This window comes from Eupeodes corollae, chromosome 2, assembly GCF_945859685.1.
Source record: "Eupeodes corollae chromosome 2, idEupCoro1.1, whole genome shotgun sequence".
NCBI lineage: Eukaryota > Metazoa > Arthropoda > Insecta > Diptera > Syrphidae > Eupeodes > Eupeodes corollae.
In genome coordinates this window covers 56,117,313-56,140,100 of record NC_079148.1, presented here as the reverse complement: position 1 = coordinate 56,140,100, position 22,788 = coordinate 56,117,313, and the positions used below count along the sequence as shown (strand labels likewise).

The 22,788-nt window shown below is 33.2% G+C and overlaps 1 protein-coding gene across 4 annotated transcripts in view; it reads right to left on the bottom strand.

The window, feature by feature from the left end:
- LOC129944549 (cAMP-specific 3',5'-cyclic phosphodiesterase) overlaps positions 1-22,788 on the bottom strand; it is a 363,379-nt gene that overhangs the window by 210,950 nt on the left and 129,641 nt on the right. For all 4 annotated transcript variants that reach the window (XM_056054058.1, XM_056054059.1, XM_056054063.1 and 1 more), the window contains exons 2-3: positions 17,780-18,005; positions 16,630-17,465 (exon numbers count right to left, since the gene is read on the bottom strand). In XM_056054058.1, coding sequence (XP_055910033.1) covers positions 16,630-17,465; positions 17,780-17,872 — 929 coding nt within the window. In that variant the 5' untranslated portion in view covers positions 17,873-18,005. The remainder of the gene's footprint in view (positions 1-16,629; positions 17,466-17,779; positions 18,006-22,788) is intronic.

The window sequence follows — 22,788 nt, the reverse complement described above, 5'->3', positions numbered from 1 at the left end:
TCGAGGTAGTTGTCTAGATTTTTTGTTGCGACAGAAAATAAATGAGTGAAAATCGACAAAGGTAAGAATTAATTAAATAATTATTAAATAAATTATAATAACAACTTTATTGGTACAGCATTAAAAGAACCAACAACGCCTAGTTCTCAAAGTTGGTGGAGCTAATGGAGGCAAACCGCGACATTTCCAATGGTGTCGGGACGTTCGGATCATCAAAAAAAAAAAATTAAGCCCAATATTGCGATTGGGACCTCCTATACAAAACGGTTTTAGAAAATAAAATTTTATAGGTTTGGCTGGACTATAAATTGAAACTGAAGAAGAAAATCGCGACAAATGAAAAGGATGTAGTCGCAACAGGTGGAGGACCTTTTCGGCAGTTGTCTTTGTCACCTTTGGAACAGGCAGTTGACAATTTGCAAGAAGGCTGTAAATCCAATGGGTAATACGTTTGGAACAAATTCAACTGCAACAGTGGAACAACCCGACTCAAATGATGCAGACATTGAAGTTGAAGATGCTCCCATGGCAATGACATCAGCCCAGTCAAAAAAAAACCAACTAAAACAAATGGGGACTTAAGAAAAATTTCTTGTTGCAACGCTGCTAAGTCATCTTTATTTGTATTTACTTTTTTTACAAAAAACAATATTCTTCAATCTGACTTTATAAATATTTATGACAGTGAATGACATTTCACTTTCAGTTTTTAATGTCGGCAGCTTTGTTTTCAAAACCGATCTACGCAATTCGCAAAAATATTCGACTTTAGGCAATTTTCGACTCGCGAGTGATAATACGCCCCTAAGTTTGATATTCGGGTTAGTATTAGTTACATTTCTTTTGGGAACTGCGACGATTGTTATTTCTATCCTTTCTTATGTCTTATCACCCGATGACATATAATCCAAATCATAAAATGACATAAAGCCCAAAACGAAAAACTTTGCAAAAAATATCGCTAAGAAAACGTCATCAACCAAACCAACTTTGAATGTTGTATCTCCCAAATTTAGATTTTGCAAACGTTTTGGGTGGTTGGGCTTTGAGACGAGCATGAACAGGTAAGTATGCAACCCTTCTGCTTGAGGGGGCATCTTTTGGGCGAAATGTCAATTTGTAATTTGGGCGTTATGATTTTTTAAAATTGATTCGGCCAATATATCATTGATTTTGGGCTTGGTGACTTTTTCTTATAAAAAAGGTCTTGAACGATAGAGCTATTTTTGGGCGATATGACTTTTAATTATTTTGTAATTATTTAGTTTTGGACAATAAGATTGAACAATTCTTTATATTTGGCATTTCATAAAATCAAAAAAGTGTTAACTCCTAAATCCTAACAAAGTCTTAATAAAATTGTTTGGGTCGCTGTGATATTTATAATTTGGGCGGTATGGTTTTAGGCAAAAAGGCCTAACATCTAAAAATTCAATTATCTAACCTGTTAATTAGTTGCCAAGATCATCTGATTTGACATTTTTACATTGTTACATTGTGCGTTATGGCTGTTCACTTTAACATAAGTTCAAAAAACTACAGACCGTTTAGGGTTTTACAATGGCAGGTTTTGTTTTGGTATTTAAAAAACTAATTGATGTTTATTTCATTGGAAAGAAAAAATGTCACCCAATTGACAAATACTTCCTCTTCATACAATTATCAATGATCAATTTCCTTCATTTTCGCGCTAACATTAAGTAATCTCAACGAGTTAAATCATGAAAATCAGTGTGTCCAATTTCTACATAACATAATCAGGAAACTTTTCTTGAAAGCTACGAATTGTGACAAAATTTTTAACATTAATGTACTGATTTTTGTTAATTATAGTGAGCGTGATAGTTAGTACCATTTTTACCAATTCAAATCAAATCAAATGGGGTGGCGCAACAGTCCGTTGTGAACCAGGGCCTAGTGACTTACAACTCTCAACCATTCCTGTGTGCGAGTAATGTTGTCAGGAATGGAAGGGACCTACAATTTAAGGCCGAATCCGAACGGCTAGTTTGAGAAAGCACTTTTTCATGACAAGAATTACTCTTGAAGGCTTTGTCAATTCCTCGCAAGAGGCAGTACCCGCGAAAATTAATTTTTTTAAATTAAGGTGGCACAGGCAGGGATTGAACCCAAGACCCCTTGCATGACAGTCCAACGCACTAACCATCATGCTACGGGTACTACCCGTTTACCAATTGCGTAGTTTTTTTCTTGTCATTGACAGCTGCTTAAATATCAGGCAATTAAGCTTCTTTAATTTTCATTAAAGAGAAAGAAACTTCAAAAGGCAAACAAAAATACATAGCATTAGAAAAATATAACAATCCCCATCATAACCGTTTGAAGGAGGAAAAGTCATTTTTAATTGGATTATCTTCTGTTTTCTTTTTTCTATCGAGAGTTAAACGTATTGTGTTAAGTATTTGTGGTAATTTGATAAGGATATCAATAATTTGTTGGGTTTCTCAAATCTCTCGCTTAACTTCTTTTAATCACTTTTATTATTATTACATTTACTATTAGGAACGTTACAATTTATTTGTATTATATTAAACCTTGCAAGCCTGGCTGGGTTAAATATAACACACTCGTTTTTGAAATGTGTTCCAGTTTCAAGTTTAATCTTACGTTAAATGTCCCTTAATTAAAATGGAAGGTTGCGGTTCCAGGAGGTTTTTAATAATGTTTGCATTTCCGGACAAAAAAGATTAATCACTTATTGGACATTTTTTTTTTTTTTAATTTTTTGTCTCAAAATACTTGAATAAATCGCTGAAGTTAACTTTAAAAAATAGTTTTTGTTAGAGCCATTTTTTGGTTTAAAGTTCGATCTCAGTTTTACTGATTGTATCTAATTTTCTTATCAATAAGATAATTTTAACAATTTGTCTTAATGGTTCTAGAGGACTCTTTATATTCTAAACTCATATTCTAGGTAAAGTTAAGATAAGTAAGGCTGCTGGCTGAAGAAGTCAAACACGTTGACTTGATACGTTGTGATACAAAATGAGTTTAAGGATCTACTAAGAGGAGTCTTCTTCTTTGTATTAGGGCAGGCAATAAAAATAAAAGTTAAAAAACTTTTCGCTTATCTAAAATCATTTGAAAGAGCTCCAACATGAAATGCATGCATTACCATAAAGCAGTGTTTTATTCAGTTATGTTCAGTGAGCGCACACTTAAGGGGATATTACTACCCTTATTATGCAGAGACACAGTGTGAGCATAAGGAAAGAGAGAGAGGCCTTGAAAGGAGGTGTCGACTGTCGATGCACATTGGTTTTGAATTCCGAAACAAGAAACCTTACGACCATGTTCAAACTATGTAAATGTAATTGCTCTGCGTTCAATACTTTCTAAGTGGCTTAAGTAAGTAGTGGGAGCACCAACCCTGAGTTGGAAGTTATACTCAAGCTTTAGACGTACACCTTGTGGTACTTATTCCGACATTGTGTAAGTGATCGTTCCACAAGAAATGGTATGTGACACATATACCGAGAATATCGAGATGTTCAGTCTCATTATCATCTAAGGATAATGTACTATCGACAGCGAAATTTACTGGATTAGAAGTTACAGACAGATCGTAAAGAAAAAATGAGAAAAAGAGTTGGAGAAAAAAAGAGCCCTAGGGCACACCATTTATTTTGTGTTTTTAAGACTTAAACCCATTCAACGAACACAAAACCGTATAAAACCCAAAACTGAGCTAATGACCAAACTACACAGAAAAAATTTTTAGTTTCAACTTTTCAAAACGCTTAACATATTGAGCGTTTTTTGCATTTAAACTTATTTATTTCATTTCAAATTAATGCAATAAAATTTTTACAAGTATTCAAGCTTAAATTGCAACATCTAACAACATTTTGACTTAATTCGTTTATTAAGAGTTATATACTCCAGTTGCAGATAAGAGCCTTGATGTGTCCTGACTGTCTGTCGAAAAAATTCAATTAATAAAACCAACTCAAGAAATTGATTTTTTTCCACATACGAAGTTACTATTCGGTGCACCTTTTAGGACTAGAAATAACTTAATTTTTCTTTAGGATCAATATCCAAGAATATAGTCGTATATCTATAACTACGAATATAACCTAATGAAAAATCAACTACCTACAAAGTAAAACAAAAAGGGTCGATATTTATTATTACTGACTAGACTTCATATTTCATAACTTATTTAAAAGCACTTAAAATCTGTCTGATGCGATCGATGACTTTATTTTCTCCAATTAAAAAGTACAATTTTCTAAATTCCTCCTTTATTGTAAAAGATATAAATTTATTTATTGATTTAAAGGAACTTGCATTTAGAAAACATTGCTTTTGTATACTACCCGATTCATATTCTTTATCAATAATACTATATACGTACCTACGCAAAAGAAAATTAATATTCTAAATGTCTCCCATCACATAAATTATTATTATAAAGCTTAAAATTCTTTCCTTTCCTTAAATAGCCATGGCAACAATCTTGCAATCGATAAGAAAGAAATTGAACGTAGTCGTTGTATAGTCTTCGAAGTCGTTGTAGTCGTAGTCGTCGTCGTCGTGGGGGTCGTTGAAGCTCGGGGGTCAATTATTTATAATTGACTGAAACTGAAGATCCGAAAAATACACTTATCTATATCTACTGTATGGTATGTGGGATGGATGGATAAAATGTTTATAAGGATAAATAGGAGCAAATCGGGTCGACCGAAGGACACATTATGACGATGACGACCTTACCAGATAACATGACGCAAAAGATTGTTTTCCTTTTACTTTTCCCATGTAATGTTCCTATACCCACATAGATACTGATACTTGTACTCTCTAGAAAAACATTTTTCATGAATTTGCATTCAAATTACTGTCCAGGGGCTTTACTCAGCAAAAAAATATCTTTAAGATAGAATAAACATAAAATGAAATAAAAATTCAAATAAAAAACAAAACACAAAAATTAGATACAACTAAAGTAAAATGCCACAACCACAAAGTGTTTGTGCCAAGAAGATAAATCGAAAGCAATTTATTTGATTTTCAGAAATGGAAGTCCCTGGAATGAAATACGTCCCGCTTATCATATCTCTACTATACAGTACACACAACACATGATGCCGGGTTGAGGAGAAACTGTTTTATAATATCGTTTGTTCACAATGCATCACGACAGTCTACCCCACCCACCGATCCAGGAAATGACAATAAATCGGAAATCAATTTGTATTATTAGTGTTACTCTAGAGGAGGGGAGGGGGGCGAGGACAAGGCGATGAAACTCGATAAATCAAATAGCACATCTCAACTCACATCCCCGTGGCGTTGTTGGACAAAAGAAGGATAGGCTATCCATTAAGGACCAACGAGCCAGGCGATATGGTTCTACGGTGGCGATAGCGATGGCGATGCTGGTTTTCATATTGTTTTTCTCATTTCTGATTGATGAGTTTGTTGTTTTTTAAAACAATATACGGTTTCAATATGTAGATTCTGCCGTTGAATTTTAAAGCGAAATTATAAGTTTTTCAATATTGTAATAATATTTTGTTGGTAGGTACACTGTGAGATGTTTCAAACAGAAAAACAGTTGAAAAGGACATTGGACAGGTCCGGAAATGAAAAAGATTTTTTGTAATCGTATTTTTTTATTTTAATGATTTGTATACATCAACAATAAGGAAAAAGTTTTTCCTTAGAAACACACGACAAATCGTATTTTTACTGACTGTTTAAGGCTTTTTTGTTTATTTTTATTTGGTTCTAAATCGGTTATTGAATAGAAAGTTTAAAATTAACTTAAAGTCTTAAGTTTACGAATAAAATTCTAAAGTTTAAAAACGCTTGACCTGAGTTTTTAAAATAATCCTGTTTACATGGAAGGATGTGTTGTATACAGCTTTATCTGTTTTAAGAATGGAGAATTTGATATTCTATTGATTTAATACTGAAAAATTGTTGCGTTGTATCAGGATATCGATAAACAATTTTTATAATTTATTTTATATCTTCATGGTCCTTAAAAATTATGACATGTCACCATTTTTCATGAACAAAAAATAATCATAGATATTTTTGCATGTAAAAACAACGTTGAAAAAAGTATAAACCACAATAATTTTATGGAGTTGATCTTTTTGACAGCTGTCACTTGATTTATGCTCAGTTTGCTTTTGTATTTTTTAATGAAAAGATTTCCTGAACAACGTTTGCAAATTTTGCAAATTTAATATCAACATAATGGTTCGGTTTGCACGACTCAACAAATCAATACATTTTTTGAAGGATACTTTTGGTGAGCGCATTATTTCGTATAATGCCAAAATTCAATCTGAAATAAATCACATCGTTTAGTGCAGTTAATTTGTATGACCCTTATTATTGTTATAACCTTGAAGATTTTATAACCTCGGTTATTTTCGAATAATTAATAAATTAATTTTTAAAGGAATAAGCTTACAAAACTTGTTTGAAAAAAGAAGTTAATTTAGTGATGAAACAGGGGCCCTACTATGTAACTCGATTCTACTTTTGAATCTATTCGAAACTCTTTTCCGATTTTACTTTCAAATCGTACTACGTATGACAGTAGAATCGGATGCCGGTTATACCAACTTGTTTTCAAAAAATAATATACCTTCGAACGAGTATCGAGTTTGACAGTTTTAAAAACAAAAATAAAACATACAATTTTTGGAGAAGAATAATTATTACAAAAATGGACACCGTTAGAATTTGATTTAATTTGCAAACAAATGAAGAACGGTACGAGCAAATTGAACGCAGAAGAAGAAGAGATAATTCCAACATAATGGAGCTGAGTGTAAAAAAGTTTGTACTTATAAACGGTGATTTTTTAAGAGCTTGAGAACTTTAAAAAAAAACGCATACAATTTGCAAAATCTCATCGATTCTTTATTTGAAACGTTAGATTGGTTTATGACATTTACTTTTTGAAGATAATTTCATTTAAATGTTGACCGCAGCTGCGTCTTAGGTGGTCCATTCGGAAAGTTTGGGTAACTTTTTCGAGCATTTCGGCCGGAATAGCCCGAATTTCTACGGAAATGTTGTCTTCCAAAGCTGGAATAGTTGCTGGCTTATTTGTGTAGACTTTAGACTTGACGTAGCCCCACAAAAAATAGTCTAAAGGCGTCAAATCGCATGATCTTGGTGGCCAACTTACCGGTCCATTCCTTGAGATGAATTGTTCTCCGAAGTTTTCCCTCAAAATGGCCATAGAATCGCCAGCTGTGTGGCATGTAGCGCCATCTTGTTGAAACCACATGTCAACCAAGTTCAGTTCTTCCATTTTTGGCAACAAAAAGTTTGTTAGCATTGAACGATAGCGATCGCCATTCACCGTAACGTTGCGTCCAACAGCATCTTTGAAAAAATACGGTCCAATGATTCCACCAGCGTACAAACCACACCAAACAGTGCATTTTTCGGGATGCATGGGCAGTTCTTGAACGGCTTCTGGTTGCTCTTCACTCCAAATGCGGCAATTTTGCTTATTTACGTAGCCATTCAACCAGAAATGAGCCTCATCGCTGAACAAAATTTGTCGATAAAAAAGCGGATTTTCTGCCAACTTTTCTAGGGCCCATTCACTGAAAATTCGACGTTGTGGCAGATCGTTCGGCTTCAGTTCTTGCACCAGCTATATTTTATACGGTTTTACACCGAGATCTTTGCGTAAAATCTTCCATGTGGTCGAATAACACAAACCCTATTCCTGCGAACGGCGAAGAATCGACATTTCATGGTCTTCAGCAACACTCTCAGAAACAGACGCAATATTCTCTTCTGTACGCAATGTACAGAAGAGCATTCGTGTGGTTGGTTTAATGTCCAATAAAGTAAACTGAGTGCGAAACTTGGTCACAATCGCATTAATTGTTTGCTCACTTGGTCGATTATGTAGACCATAAATCGGACGTAAAGCGCGAAACACATTTCGAACCGAACACTGATTTTGGTAATAAAATTCAATGATTTGCAAGCGTTGCTCGTTAGTAAGTCTATTCGTGATGAAATGTCAAAGCATACTGAGCATCTTTCTCTTTTTCACCATGTCTGAAATCCCGCGTGATCTGTCAAATACTAATGCATGAAAATCCTAACCTCAAAAAAATCACCCTTTATATACGAAAGAATATCTGAACGCATTCTTAATGAAAAATATATATTTTTGTTTTTGTTAAGAACTATCGTCTTTCTAAAGACCGATTTATATTCTTACTTTACACCATATTATCCAACGTGACTACTCTCAGAAGACAAAGTGATGTTCCGATTATCATTAAGTTATCAGCAGCATTGAATTCTTTGGCAACAGGAGGTTTCCAAAACCAAATCGGTGGTGACAAAAACGCTGGAATTGCATAGCAAACCATGTCAAGAATACTTGCCGAAGTTTTAACTTCAATAGAAAGGTTGAACATGATGATTTTTGAAATGAATGACTACGAGAAACAAAAGCCCAAACCCTATTTTTTTCAAAAATCACGAATACCCGGTGTAAGATGGAACTCATGTTCTACATTTTACTTACACTTTGATGAAAAAAACTTCGCTCGCAAGCACATTAGATGTAAAGAGATTATTTTCGATTTTGCCTTGTTTTGAATTCTACTTTCGAGTTAACTAGTTCTTTGTTTATTCGAAAGTTCATAATAATATAGTTGGCATTACTAGAACTATTCGATCCTCGTTGTTTCGAAAGTAGTCAAATGGATACATAGTACCAATTTTTCGAATTCAAGCAATTTTATTGTAGAATCGAGTTACATAGTAGGATATGTCATAGACAAACATATGTACGCCATGACCATCGATCTTATCAAAACAAAAAATAATTTTAAAATCTTTTATCTTCTACACTTTTTTGAGGACGTACAATGAAAATTAAATGATAATTTTATAACTTAAGTCCAGCAGCTATGTACTCACAGCAATTTGTCAAAAATCTTAAAAACTATCTAAAGTAAAAGGTGAGTTTTTAGTTTGTATTTTTTTGGCAAAACTGGCTTAAACACCTGACGCACGTTTCGTGTTTTTTTCACTGTCAAACATCTTCCGTTTGGTCTATAATTTAACCATGAATCGTCTTATAAACGAACAACGCTTCAAATTATTGAATTGAATTATCAAAATGCGTGCTCTCTTAAGATAGTTCATCGCGTGCTTCTTGTCTAAGGCGACGAAGCTCATTTTTGGCTTAATGGGTACGTAAATAAGCAGAATTGTTGATTTTTGAGTGAACATCAGCCAGAAGCATTGCAAGAGCTACCATTGCATCCAGAAATTACATCACAGTTTGGTGCGGCTTATGACATCATTGGACCAGAAGATATCAAATCACTTCACCGGTAATCTTATAAACCCAATAATTGAAGATAATAATTTAATTTTAAAAAGCTAAAAATGCAATGATCAGATGTGTCAAAGTGTAAGGAAAAGAGTTGTTTTAAACTTTAGCATCTACCAATAAATCAACAATATCCATTATATAATTCGAACATTTAAATGGGAATGGGATGACTGTTGGAACATGTTTTCTACGGAGTGATTACAACCGCTGGAAAGATGATGGATGTATTCATAAACGTCATCCTAGCTAAGAACTGCGTTATCAGCATTCATAAAGTCAGATTTTCGATCGATCCAACCTAGTCGAACTGCAGTACCTAAAGTTCAATAACGTCAGACTGCCGTCAGCGTCAGATTGTGCAGCTGATTTTGTTTGGCTGCAGAAAGAGCGGGAATTATTAAAATAATCTTTATAACAACAAGAAGGACGAAGCGGCACTGACACGTAAGGAATGTAAGTAATGGCAAATATTTTGTTATTTTTTTGATAAAAATTATTTAAATTATTATTTTTAAAGGGATGATAAAAGTACTGTAGGTACTGTGTGGACAACTAACCACATTAAACTTTTAATTACAAAGCGAATAAGCATGAAAATGGAATTCAATGCTGGAAAGAAGAAAAAATGAACATACATTAGACGCTTCTATCTGGGATAAAGGAACTCGATCCATTTTTCGACATTGAACTCGATGATGCAAAGAAAAACAAAAATTGAAAAATCAAGTTCAACAAAATTTGTTTGGCAGCCATTTTTCTCTGACGTACTACTTCAATATATCATTTATTATAAGAATCTAAAAATATGTACATTTTAAAAATGTATGTTTTTAGTTTTATTTGTTTTTTTCTGAATTTGTTTATAAGACGCCTAATTTACATAAAAAATGGTGTACCAATTTTTAGTAGTCACCAATATTTTGATGCTTTTTATATAATATTGATAAACTTTGAGTTTCATTTTAAGCACCCTCGAAGATGCTTTTTACTAAATTGAACTTAAAAGTACAGGGTCCGGCAAAAAGATCTCCCATATTTTAAAAGGCATTGACAAATAAATAAACAATTTAACAGAAAATGTTTACTGATTTTTTTAATTGGAACCAGACTTCTTGATGGTTCCTAGTAAACTGAGAGTCTCAATCATGTGACAGTATCGATCCGCATTAACTGCAATTTTTTGCCCATTTTCTTCGAAAAAATATGGACCCAATACACCAAATTCAGCAACAGCACTCCAAACTTTCACACAATTATGATTACTATCTATCTATACCCGGAGTACCATTTTATCGATAAATAGTTTTAAATATAAACGTCTAAAAATACAGGAGGTTTTTTTTTGCCGGACCCTATATATTTCATAGTAACTCAGAAGAAACGACCGTAAAGCAGTACCAAAGCGAAAAGAATATAGGGCAACTTAGATAATCTCATTAGTTTTAAGAATGCTAATTTCTGTCCTATTTTTTGTTTATCACTACTAAGCTCTGGGAGTTCAAGGGTGAAATTGGTGGCACATGATTCATATCATCATATCATGTTGCACTCAAAATAATTACACGTACTTAAAATTGTCTGCAGAACACAAGAGGGAAACATTTATTTAAACTTTTTTGAATCAAATTTAAAGCTTTTACTTAACTGGAAGTTTTATATTGTCACCTTTGTTAAAAACACTTTTTTAATATTATTATTCTCAAGTGTCAAAGAAGCTGAATGAATTATCTAAAATGTAATAATTTTAATTTATCGACGGGTGGTGGCGTATTTAAAAAATTTAAAATGAAATGAATCCATGTTAAGAATATACTCTTGAGCTTAGATTTTTTTTTAATATTAACTTCACCAGCAATATAAAGAAAAAATTCACATCGAACCCTTTTGATAAAGGTTTTAAATTATTTTTAGACAATATTAATGAAAATGTCATATCTACCTGTAGTATTATGTCATAACATTATTTACTTCTCTTTATATACTGGGCCAAGAAAGATATCCTTTCGAAGGCTCCTTATATAGGGCTAACAATACGACCAACACAACAACAGAAAAAGAAAGAAAACTTTCTTCCACAAATTTCTTAAGAAAAAGAAAAAAAGAAAATGTATACCTATATTTCATTTTCCTTCAATATATTACATTGGTTTATTGGTATTTCTTCGATTTAAAAATGTGATAAAAAGGAAAAGGTTTAAGTAGGTAATGTATAGGTATAAAAGAAGAGAAGATATTGATTTGAATAATAAATTTACGTTTATATTAAAAATGCACTGTCATCCCCCTTTGTGTTCCATCTCTTAACCGACATTATACCGTGTCCTATAAAGAATACGCATATGACAAGCAGTATTAATTTTTGAAATGGCTCCTTTTACAACACACGTGTTGGTGCACACGCACCAACATCAACGACGCTATGACCTATACCCGATAACATAAAGGCTTCTATCCATCCTTATGGGAAAGTAGGTATATTTACGTTCTCAAATATTAAGAAAGTAATAATTTTTAAAATTATTAAACGTAAAAATTCACATCATTCATGATAGATATGCCTGTTAAAAAATGTATATATACCTATAGTAGTGGTAGGGTATGAAGATTGAACATATAAACCTACCTATACATCATATCTCTTGAGGGAAACGTTTATTGTCCCGTTACACAAAAGACTTCTCTTAAAACCCATTTCAGCTAAAGAGTCCTTTTTTCCTGAGTTCTTTGGCTACTGAATTGAAAATGATTGCCTCTGTTTGAGCAAAGCAATGGAAAGCATCGCAGGACGAAAAAATAAAAAAGAAAAAAAAGAACTAACACTGAAAAGGAAAATACGCTTTAAGAAATGTTACAATTTTTTAGATTTGTTTTTTTTTGCCACGTAATCTCCAAACAATTGATAAGTTTTTCGCCAGCAGCAGCATCAACAGCAACACTGTGAAAGCAAAATCATAGTAAGGAACTTTAACTAGAACGAAAGGCGAGGCATCATAAGGAAGCACTTCGCACGATTTATTTATAGACTTGGACATCTGCTTTTATGTTCTTTTTGTTGTTGTTTATGTCAGTAATCTAAGTGTATGTTTGTGTGGGAGAGCCATTATGGATGGAAGGACATGCGACCGACCTAGTATCCTTGTACATATTCATATTCATATATGATAGTGTCCTGTGTCCTAATGTCTACAAAGGTATTAATTTGGAAGGAGAGTCGGTTGGTAATACGGTTGACGCGTCTTAGCTATGTTTAAATGGACAATGGTTGGTTTAATGCTGACACGGTGAGTTCTCTTCATCTTCATCTACTTCTTCTTAGGTGTCTAGCATTTCGCTTCGGATATCCACTATCTGGCAATATTTCATCAATATTGATTGAACCAATATAGCTTATGGTAATCTGCGATATGGTAGAGTTTTTCATTTTCTCTTTGTATATGTCACGCTACGTTTTGCATGTAACGTTTACATGTATGTAGGTCAAATTATAATCGAATTGTAAGAGAACATTAATAGTTCTTTAGACGTAAATATAAAGAGATATCAGAGGAAGATTCTGAAATCATACTCAAAAACATGCATTTGAGTTCATATTGATCATTATTGAACATCCCGGTATTTGGGCACCTGTAACCTTAAAAGCATTCATCATTTAACACTTGACAAGTGAAAACAACATCATTAACTTTTAAAATTCACTTCATAGTACATAGCTTACAGGCATAGTTAAAAACTAAAACACTTTTATAGTGACGAGTTCGTTGATCAAATGCAACTGAGAATATTGCTTACGTAGCCCGTAGTGTTAACAAAAACCTAGTTTTGTCAATTTTGCATCGGGCTTCGGAATAAGGCATTCGACAAACAGCATTACACCGTATTTTGAATACAAACTTAGATCTAAAGGCCTTTAAGGAACTCAAGCTGGTTAATTTACAGCAACACCGTATATTTGCTTATTAAATCATTGAAATGCATCAATATCATCGACAATTTTACCAAAAATTATCTTCATAGTTCATGAGACTCATTTTCACCTCGGCGGCTACCTTACTAAACAGAACTCTCGCATTTGGGGTTCGAAAAAATATAAGAATTATTGTTGCAAGGCATCCACTCCACATCGTTAACGTGCCGCTACCGACCAATGGTAAATGATTTTGTATGGCCGGAATTAGAAAATATTGATGTGAATGTCATGTTAAACTTTAAGAGTTTTTTCATGAATAACACGGTCAATTCTAATACCAGTTTAAGGCCTTCAATGCGGCATATGTAAAATTATGTCATAAACACTTTTGCCTTTCCAATGATGAAATTGAATAAACATTTGTTGATTTCTTCCAAAAATTCTCGTTGTTTTAATAACAAAATGAAATCCTGTATTAATATCTTTGAAACATTTGCAGAAGTTGATTAAGAAGATTATAAATCAGACTTAGAGCTTAGCTCGGCTTTCGAATCCTAAGTTCAGCTGAGCCATAAACTGAGTTAATTTTTTTTAGTTCAACTAGTTCGGTTTCAAAGTTCAGTTCAACTTCGTTCGATTAGACTTTATGATAAGTAACGTGTCAAGATCGCCACTTTTATGAAGTTTTTCAACTGTCTTCTCCTTCTCCTTCTGAGGTAAAAAGACAAGAAAAACAACAAATACTTTGTTTTGTTGACGAACTCGAGAAGCTTATTTTATTTTGTGTAATTTTTGAAATGGAAATAAATTTAAAACAAAAGGATGTGCAAAAAAAAAGAGTTAGTTTTAAAAAGAAAGAATATTCTGGAAGATAAAAAAACTGGAAAGAAAAACCCGCGGCTTGGCATTCAATTGCAAATGAGTTCAATTCGAAGAGTAGATCCCATTCCCGAACAACAGATGCGTTGAAAACCAAATACGACAACTTAAGAAAAATAAGAAAAAGAGCAAAAACAAATTCAGCTTTAAAAAAAAAGAACTTTTTATGAAACTGGTGGTGATCCCCAAGAAATCATAACGGATTTCGTAGACAAAACTATTTTGAAAATTCTTGAGGACCAAGCCCAAAGGATCCCGTCTGTTTACAACTGCGACATTATAAAACCAAAAAGTAAGTTAAGTAAGTTTCACCACATGTATTTTCGTTTTGAGAGTTTGTAGTTCTTTGGGTTTCGTTGCCGTTATTGATTGACTCATTTATTAAATTTTCTTCTGATGGAAGGAAAACTTTTTACAAATTTTACTAGCAGACGATTTCGATAAACCACAAAAGTCTCCAGCAGATATGAGCAAATATCCACTTGCATAGAAGCGCAAGGTTAACAAAAGTTTGGTTTCGGCAGATATTGAATGGTTCCTGATAATATTTGTTTTATCATTACATGGACTGATATTATGTACATAAAAATAAATGAATTGGGTAGCGCAACAGTCCGTTGAGAATTAGGGCCTAGTGACTTACAACTCTCAACCATTCCTGTGTTTTAGTAATATTATCAGGAATGGAGGGGACCTAAAGTTTATATGCCGAAACCGAACGGCTAATTTGAGAAAGCACTTTTTCGTGACAAGAGTTACTCTTGGAGAATTTGTCAATTCCTCGCAAGAGGCAGTACCCGTGAAAAGACTTTAGATGGCATAGGTAGGGATCGAACCCAAGACCTCTGGCACGACAGTCCAACGAACTAACCATCATGCCACGGGTACTACGATATTATGTACACATCTACATATGGAATCGAATTTGTTCCAAAATAATGTAAGCCGAATTCTTAGACATTCGAAATCTTTCCAGAATTCCAGATCGTCCCAATAATTGAAGTCATCTCTTCTCCAATAAATGCATATTTCTGTTCTTATATTGGCAATTGATATAAAGTTCTCCTAGTCAATTTTACAACTTGAAAGCGTTTTTAAAGCACAACTAATATTTAATAAATACTATTTTCTGAAAAAAAAACTTATATTTCGTGGCGTTGTAGAACACTTTCTTCACAAACGCAATTTATCGAATGGCAGCTGTAAAATTGAAATGTGGGAAGTGATTACAAACGCTGAACTGAAGTTTAAACGGCAGAATACTTTCAGTTATCTTGAACTGCAAATTGAACTGAGTTCAAGGGTTAAACGAAACTGTGAAACCGAATAAATTCTTGAACTGAAGTTTAAACCGATAATGCAGTTTAAACTTCCACTGTAAAACTGGGGGTAAGTCTTAACAGAGCTTAGATTTTTAGCTCGGAATATTCATGAAAGTGACAAAGGTAAAAATAAACAAATATTTTCTTAAACGAGTCACTTTTATGGAACTTCTTAGCTAATATTTAGAAGAATAGATTCCAAGAAATCAAGGCTCTCTAGCTCTCCAGGAGAATAATAAATTAGCTGTTTGTAGTTTCAAGATTTGTTTTTAAAGATTTAAGTAAAATTGTAATAGGATTGAAGTTAAATTTAGACTGTAGCTCAATTAAACTCGAGATTAAAATGTAACTATGAATATTTGTTACAAAAACTATTTTCTTATTAACGTTTACATCGACATTTTCTTGTTAATCTAAAATATAGCTTCTGCATTAGGGGACTATATAATATCTCCCTTATTTAAACATCATCATCATCTCGGTTGTTGTATAAATAAAACAGCCACAAGGATACCCCATCAGTAGTGAAGTTAATATCCATCTCATCAGTACTACAAGAAAGGAAAAGACCAGCTAAAGGTCCCTTTCAATATCTACCTACAAATATCTATAGTAAATTTTACATGAAGCACTTTCTTCACTTCCTTTTGACGGAATTAATTTCTAGTGAATAGAAAAGAGTTGTTGCGATGATGATGGAAATACATTTAAGGTTTCTATCAGGCATGGATAGGTTCGTAAGTTGTAGGGAAATACACGGAGGCGTTTTACGCTTTTGAATTTATTGTTTTAGAAATTCTGAGATTAGAAAATATGATGAAAACTTTTCTTAATTAACAAAATTTTAAACGTTTGATTCACGTACTTTGCATTTATTTTTGCTAACAATTAAAAATTACTAAGCCTTTAAGACTTTTTCTATTTATCAATGCGATGGTATGGAATGTATGAACAAAATATTTGAATCAAAAATTGCGTCAAATTGAATGCTAGACAATATTGATGATAAAATCATTCTGCTCAAAAATTCACGTTAGTTCAAGAACATTGTGCCCGGGTTGAAAAAATAAATTCTCCCATTATTTAGAATATTTCAAATTAAAAAAGATAACTATAAAAAAATAAATTTTAAAAAATATTAAATGACTTACCGAACATTCGCTAATGTGTGCCGTCGATTTTTCAAATATCGACTGTGATACTTCTGCAGATCACCGATGGATCCTTGTTCGGCCTGCATTTTTGGCAGTATGGAACCACTCTGGGGATTGGAACTAACTAAATTGCTTGAATGATTGACGTTGCTGGCAACACTGCCACTTCCACAGCCTCCACCGATGCTACCTACACCGCTATACGCACTGCCGCTAGACGTAAGTGTTTCACTTGAATTTGTTGCAAGTGCTACAACAGTTCTATTCCAGCCCGATTTTATGTGTTTTCTGATTTTCAGTTTAATTCGTGGCGATGGTGAGCTGGAGTATTCTTCAGATGCGCCTCCGCCTCCGCGTTGAGAATGTCTATCACTGGCGCACAAAGATGCAGGGGTTGTACGGGACAATTGTAGCGGCGGATGATGCTGGTTTTGTTCAGACTCTTCCTCTTCTTTAATATGAGGTAATGGTGACGTTTGAGGTTGGCAAACCCGGCTGGGTGGTGTTGATGACGCTGATGAATTACTATTTGCTTGATTCGATATTGAGGATGCAATTGAGGCGACAATATCATCTGGGCTCTCAGATGTATCAGATTGCTTAGATACGGGAGAGGTGGGCTCTAGACTCTCGGGTGTGATGGAAACTTTGTTAGCAATTTGTCCGTGTCCTCCGTCAATAACAATGTTATTAAGTTCATCCGAAGGTATCGGCGAATTCGGCGGACTTGTAGCGGGGGCTGCTGAGCCCCCGCGACAAGGTATACAGCAGCGAAACACTGTGCCTCCGAAGCACTTGGGCTTTGATATGCGTTTTGAATGCTCGGCTGAACGCTGCGATTTTTAAAAATATTTTTGATGTTTATAAAACGTGAGATACATACAAAATTCGAAGTAATAAATGAATGATAAATCGTGGGAGCGTAAATATTATTTTTTTTTAACAATACAAAAACTATAATTTACATAAAATAATAAATTAAATGATGTAAAAGTTGATTGATTTCTTTTTTTTTTTTGAGAGAGAGTTTTTACGATTGTGAATTGAATATATTTTTTTATTTTATCTTTTTATATTTTTTAAATCAATTTATCAATTTTTCGCCTTTGTGGACTTTGACAGGAGATCTAAGAACATGATAACAAACCTTGTTTGAAGGCGCATGCTTTGCAGAGTCGGTTTCCACTTTTTGACCACCATTATTGAATTTAATGTGATGGGAGAATTTCGCTAATCGCATTTTATGGCAATGTAGCAGTCGTTGAGTTCTTTTAAGGTTTTCTCAGCTCCAACCATTGTTTTGAATGTTTATGTTGTCAACATGATGATTAATTGTTATTTGTAGATTTTACAGCCATTATAAATGTAATTATCTGAAATAAAAAGAAGAAAAAATAAATTAATTTACAATCTGTATATTTTGAAAGAAAAGGTTTTAGACATTAAGTTTAAACTATATTTTTGAAAAATTTCGGCATGATTTTTTTGATATAAACTGTGACACCTTAAAAAATGATACTTATAGATAAGTGATATGTAAATAAAAGTGAAAATCAAAAACAGTGTTACTACCGCCCAAATTACACACTTTAATTTATCATAAAATACAGTTACGAACGCCTTTTACAAACGCCTCTGCCTTATAATACGATTTGAGCCCCATGAAGTGCATACAAGTTGATTGAGTTGCGGATGCAAATGCAAATTAGCTTAGGTGCCCAGAATATAGTTGTGATGCTTTAAAGTTTAAATACTCACTCCTCCACAACATACTTATATAGTATATAGGTCTAGGTAAAGTAGCTGATGGTTAACTATACTACCGTATCTATCTATCTACACAATATGGTTCATCCAATGTAACAGGCTTCCATATTCATCATATTAAACAAGAATTTTCTCAGAATCCCTTCCATCGTTATTCTCATCCTCATCATCTTCTTGATCATCATCATCATCCGCATCCTCATCATCGTGATGCAAATAATGCCCCTCTTTTCAAAGTATATACAAGTATATTCTCTATTGAACTTAATATAAAAGCACACGCGCAACGCTGTGGCGTGAAAATTACGAACAAACTTTTATGCAAATAAGCGACATCAAGCTTGCAATTTAAATTCATTGGCGTGGAACAAACAAACAACCTTACTCACTCACTCACTGTACTGTACGGTATCTATAGAATAGTACATTGTACATTCTGTTCGGCTTAATTGAGTTGGGTGCACTGTGCACATTATATTGTGCTTCTAGATGCAACCATCCAGATCCAGCACTGTTTCAATCAGCCAGCACCCTCTCATGATTGGCATACTTGTATATCCTACATTTTTGCAATCCCTAAAGTTCTTTGTAACAAAAAACAAAAATATAAACAAAAAGTTTTAATGGTTTCCGTATTTGTTTTGAATAATTCCTGCGGACAAAATAGTAATAAAAACAAAAATAAAAAAATATTATTACAAAACTATTCAAGAAGATTAAAGTATGCACATGAACATCATGAACATATTCAAATCACTTTGACTACGTTATTTTGTTGTTGCTGAATAGTGCACGCACCCAACTCTGGAATTTTTAAATTTCCAAAACTTTAACTTTGTGAAAACATTTTGACGTAATTTATCCGATTTTATTTGTTGTGAGAAAAGGTCCAAGAAAACTACTATCGCTTCGTCGAAAATACAGTGGAGTTAGATTTCAAATAACTGATAAAAAGTTACTCCAGTATTCGATCGATTTTTCGAACTTTTGTACTGTGAAAAAGTGTACTTCCTACAAAAACAAAGATTGTACAAAGTTAAAAGAGTGTAAAAAGCGGGCCAAAACTTGATCAATGGCATTTTTGTTTATTGACGAACAGATATTGGCAAATTGTTTACTACGACCACGGTATGTTCAAACAATTATGGTGGTTTTAATTTTGCAAGGCGTGCAACATATTTCTTGATCAGTTTATCCACACATTTGAAACAATTAAATAGAATGTAGAATTGACAAGATGAACCATACAAGTGACAGACCATTTGACATTTAAATCAATTATTTGTCAAAGTTTGCTGTTGGAAAACAATTAAGAGTTAATAGTAAAAGACTCGCTATTATAGGTTTTTGTAAGTGAGAATGAAATTATACTTTTTGTTTTTGGTAACATTAGTTCGGATACGATTTTTTAAAAATGTATATAACTACTGATTTTTAAGTCGGTTTTAAGCTGTTTTAAACCGCAAAAGGAAGAAGAAGCTTGAGTTCTTGTGTTGACTTAACTTTATAAGCCTTAAAGCCTCTGTAAGCCTTTATGGAAAATATGGCGTGTTTGTGGAATGCATAGTTCCAAACATCGGTGAAGAATTAAGAAACATGGGTTTTCGTCAATTCTAAGGGCTTGAGCTGCAGTCTTCCCAGTTTTCTTTGAATGACGCCGACTATTTAGATTTGTCACATTCACAATTGTCAGCCAAGAAAGTGCTTCACAAGGATTTAAAGGCGTGCAAAACGTTCAGCCTTTTTGTAGCAAATTTTGTTGAAACATGTATCGTGGTTTTACTCGTCAAATGCGTAAATAAAAACTTCCAGTCGGAAAACCATTAAGCAAAGTTTTAATTAGAAATAAAACCAAAAATTATCTCTAAAATTAACTTTTCAAACCAGGACCTTTCTTTTTAAAACCAACTCATAACTAATGAGACTTTCCGTAGGCAAAGTGAGATATTAAAGAGATATAAATTGTACAAAAGTATGAAAGATTTGCACTTTTTAAGATTATCAAACATGTTTTTTAAGAACTGCTATACTTTCAGCAGTGTCAAACATTTTCATTTTTGATATTTTTCTTTACTATTTTAGATAATGTAATTTTATAATTTCTCTCTTTCAATATCATCAATAAAAAGAAAATTAACACAGCAGAGAGAGCAGAAAAGTTTGAAGAATTTCTCTTTTATCAGTGTATTTCTAATAGAGGTGTTTCTGATAAAAACACAATTCAACGTTCATGTATATGGGAATGTACGCTTTTGTTCAAGTTTCTTGTAAGTTAAGTTTTCCCATAAGCTATAAATATTGTACTGAATTTACTGCCACGAATTATTTACACCATAACGCAGTTATATGTTTTATAGATATTAGTAAATCGATATAGATGTTTTACAGATATTAGTAAATCGTTCATTACGACGGTATACTTATTCGAATCCAATTATTGATGACAGTACCCTCTGCTTTTCATATTCGTTTTTAGATTCTCATCCTTGTTTTTCCTATGTGGACTACCAACGGCAGCGTATGATAAGCTCATTAAATTCTGACCTTGACAGCATTGTCCAATGAAGAATCCAAAACCGTGTACAATTTAATGCTTCGAAAACTCAATGCTGTCAACTTTCGCAGAAGCATAACCCCAATGCCACTATCCATGGGTGCTACTTCCATGGAGGAGATTGAACAACTATCAGTCCTAGGTATGTCTATCACAAACCACTTGTTTTCGAGTGATCACATATTTGACATCGGCAAAAATGCTGTTAAGTGTTAGGATTTTTTCCGAGGATGCAGGAAGTTTTTTTACTCCTTCTGAGCTGGCCATAATTTACAAAGCTTTTATTCGTTCTAAACTCGAGTATAACTCTAATTTTTGGGCTGGAGCCCCAATAACGTACTTGAGTTTTCTGGATAGAATTTAAAAAAGAGCTCTAAAAATGATAGAAGATCGTTCTCTCATCGAGACATTTGCTTCACTCGATTACCGCCGCAAGGTCTCATGCCTGTCATTGTTTTATCGTAATTTTATAAACAATGCTCTAGGAAAATAGCTTGTTGCATTCCTTCCCTTAAACAATTTAACCGTAAGACCCTCGAGGCCAATTTCGGGCGTACTGTTAAGTGCAGTACAATGTGCAGACATTCAAAAATAATGTGCATCGGTTTTTGCTTTTTAATCCTATCCTTCTTTCCTAATTGCCCGCACTGTGTTTAATCATTATAAGGGTATTCCTAACCCCTATAGTGCGCTCACAATAAAAAAAAAGAATCAACTTGCAACATATTTTTCGAACTCAAATTCATCAAACAATTTTATAACCTGATGAATTGATAAAACAAACTATATAAGTGACGACCAATTTGGCAGATGTAGCCTCTATGCTATCACCTGCCAAAGCTGGCTATTGAAAAACTCTTAAGTGATAGAATAAAATTTAAGCAGTAAAAGATTCACTAGTCAAATAGCTTTTGTAATTTACAATCAATTCATACTTTTCCGAAGGTTTTTAATGGCCTTAGTTCAGATTGAGCTACAATATCATTCTCTTACTTCAGATTTCTGAAACATCACCGCTTGATTTTGAATAATTCAAAATATTAGGCTTTTAGAAACTATGTAAAATTTTCGTTAAGATTACAGGCTACAACAGCAGTTTTCTCATTAACTGATTTGTCTTTGAACGACAGAAACTGTTTCGATTGTTCACCGAGCAACTGGTGAAGCCAGCCCAAATACGTATGTGCACCAGTTTACTAATGCCAGAAGAAAATACGGTTCACGAGGACCCAAAAGCACTGCGAAATTTTTAGTAATAAAGTAATTTCAACTTCATTTAAATAGTAGAATTTTCAAAATTAAATCTTCTATCACAAAAACTCTTAGCGAAGTTTAAACACGAACTGTTTAAAAGTATCAAACAAATTATCCAAGAATATTTCTTCTCCTGAAAAGTGCTTTTTAAAATTAGCCATAATTTTGTTTTCTATAAAAACTCTCTTAAAAATTGTTTGTTTACATTTTAAAGACGTACATTTCAAAAACTTCCCCCCCTAACTTATCTTTCTAAAAGTATTTTTTGGTTTAGGAATAAGAAAAACAAACTTAATTTTGTTTATTAAATTTAAAGTCCAGTAACTACATACGAGTCTGTACATCAGACCATGCATTAAATCCGGTAGTTATTTTTTGGTTACTTTTTTATAATGTTGGGCTAATTAATAAGTTTTCGACCTGGAGCTCCCAACGCAAGATGTTAAAAGATAATGTGAACAACCAAAATTTCGTCATTTTTTCACTAAAGGGTATTTTTTACCCTATAGGATATTTTTTTAATATAAACATGTTTTACGTTTTTAAAGCAATCAAATAAATTGTAATTTTAGCTTAAAGTG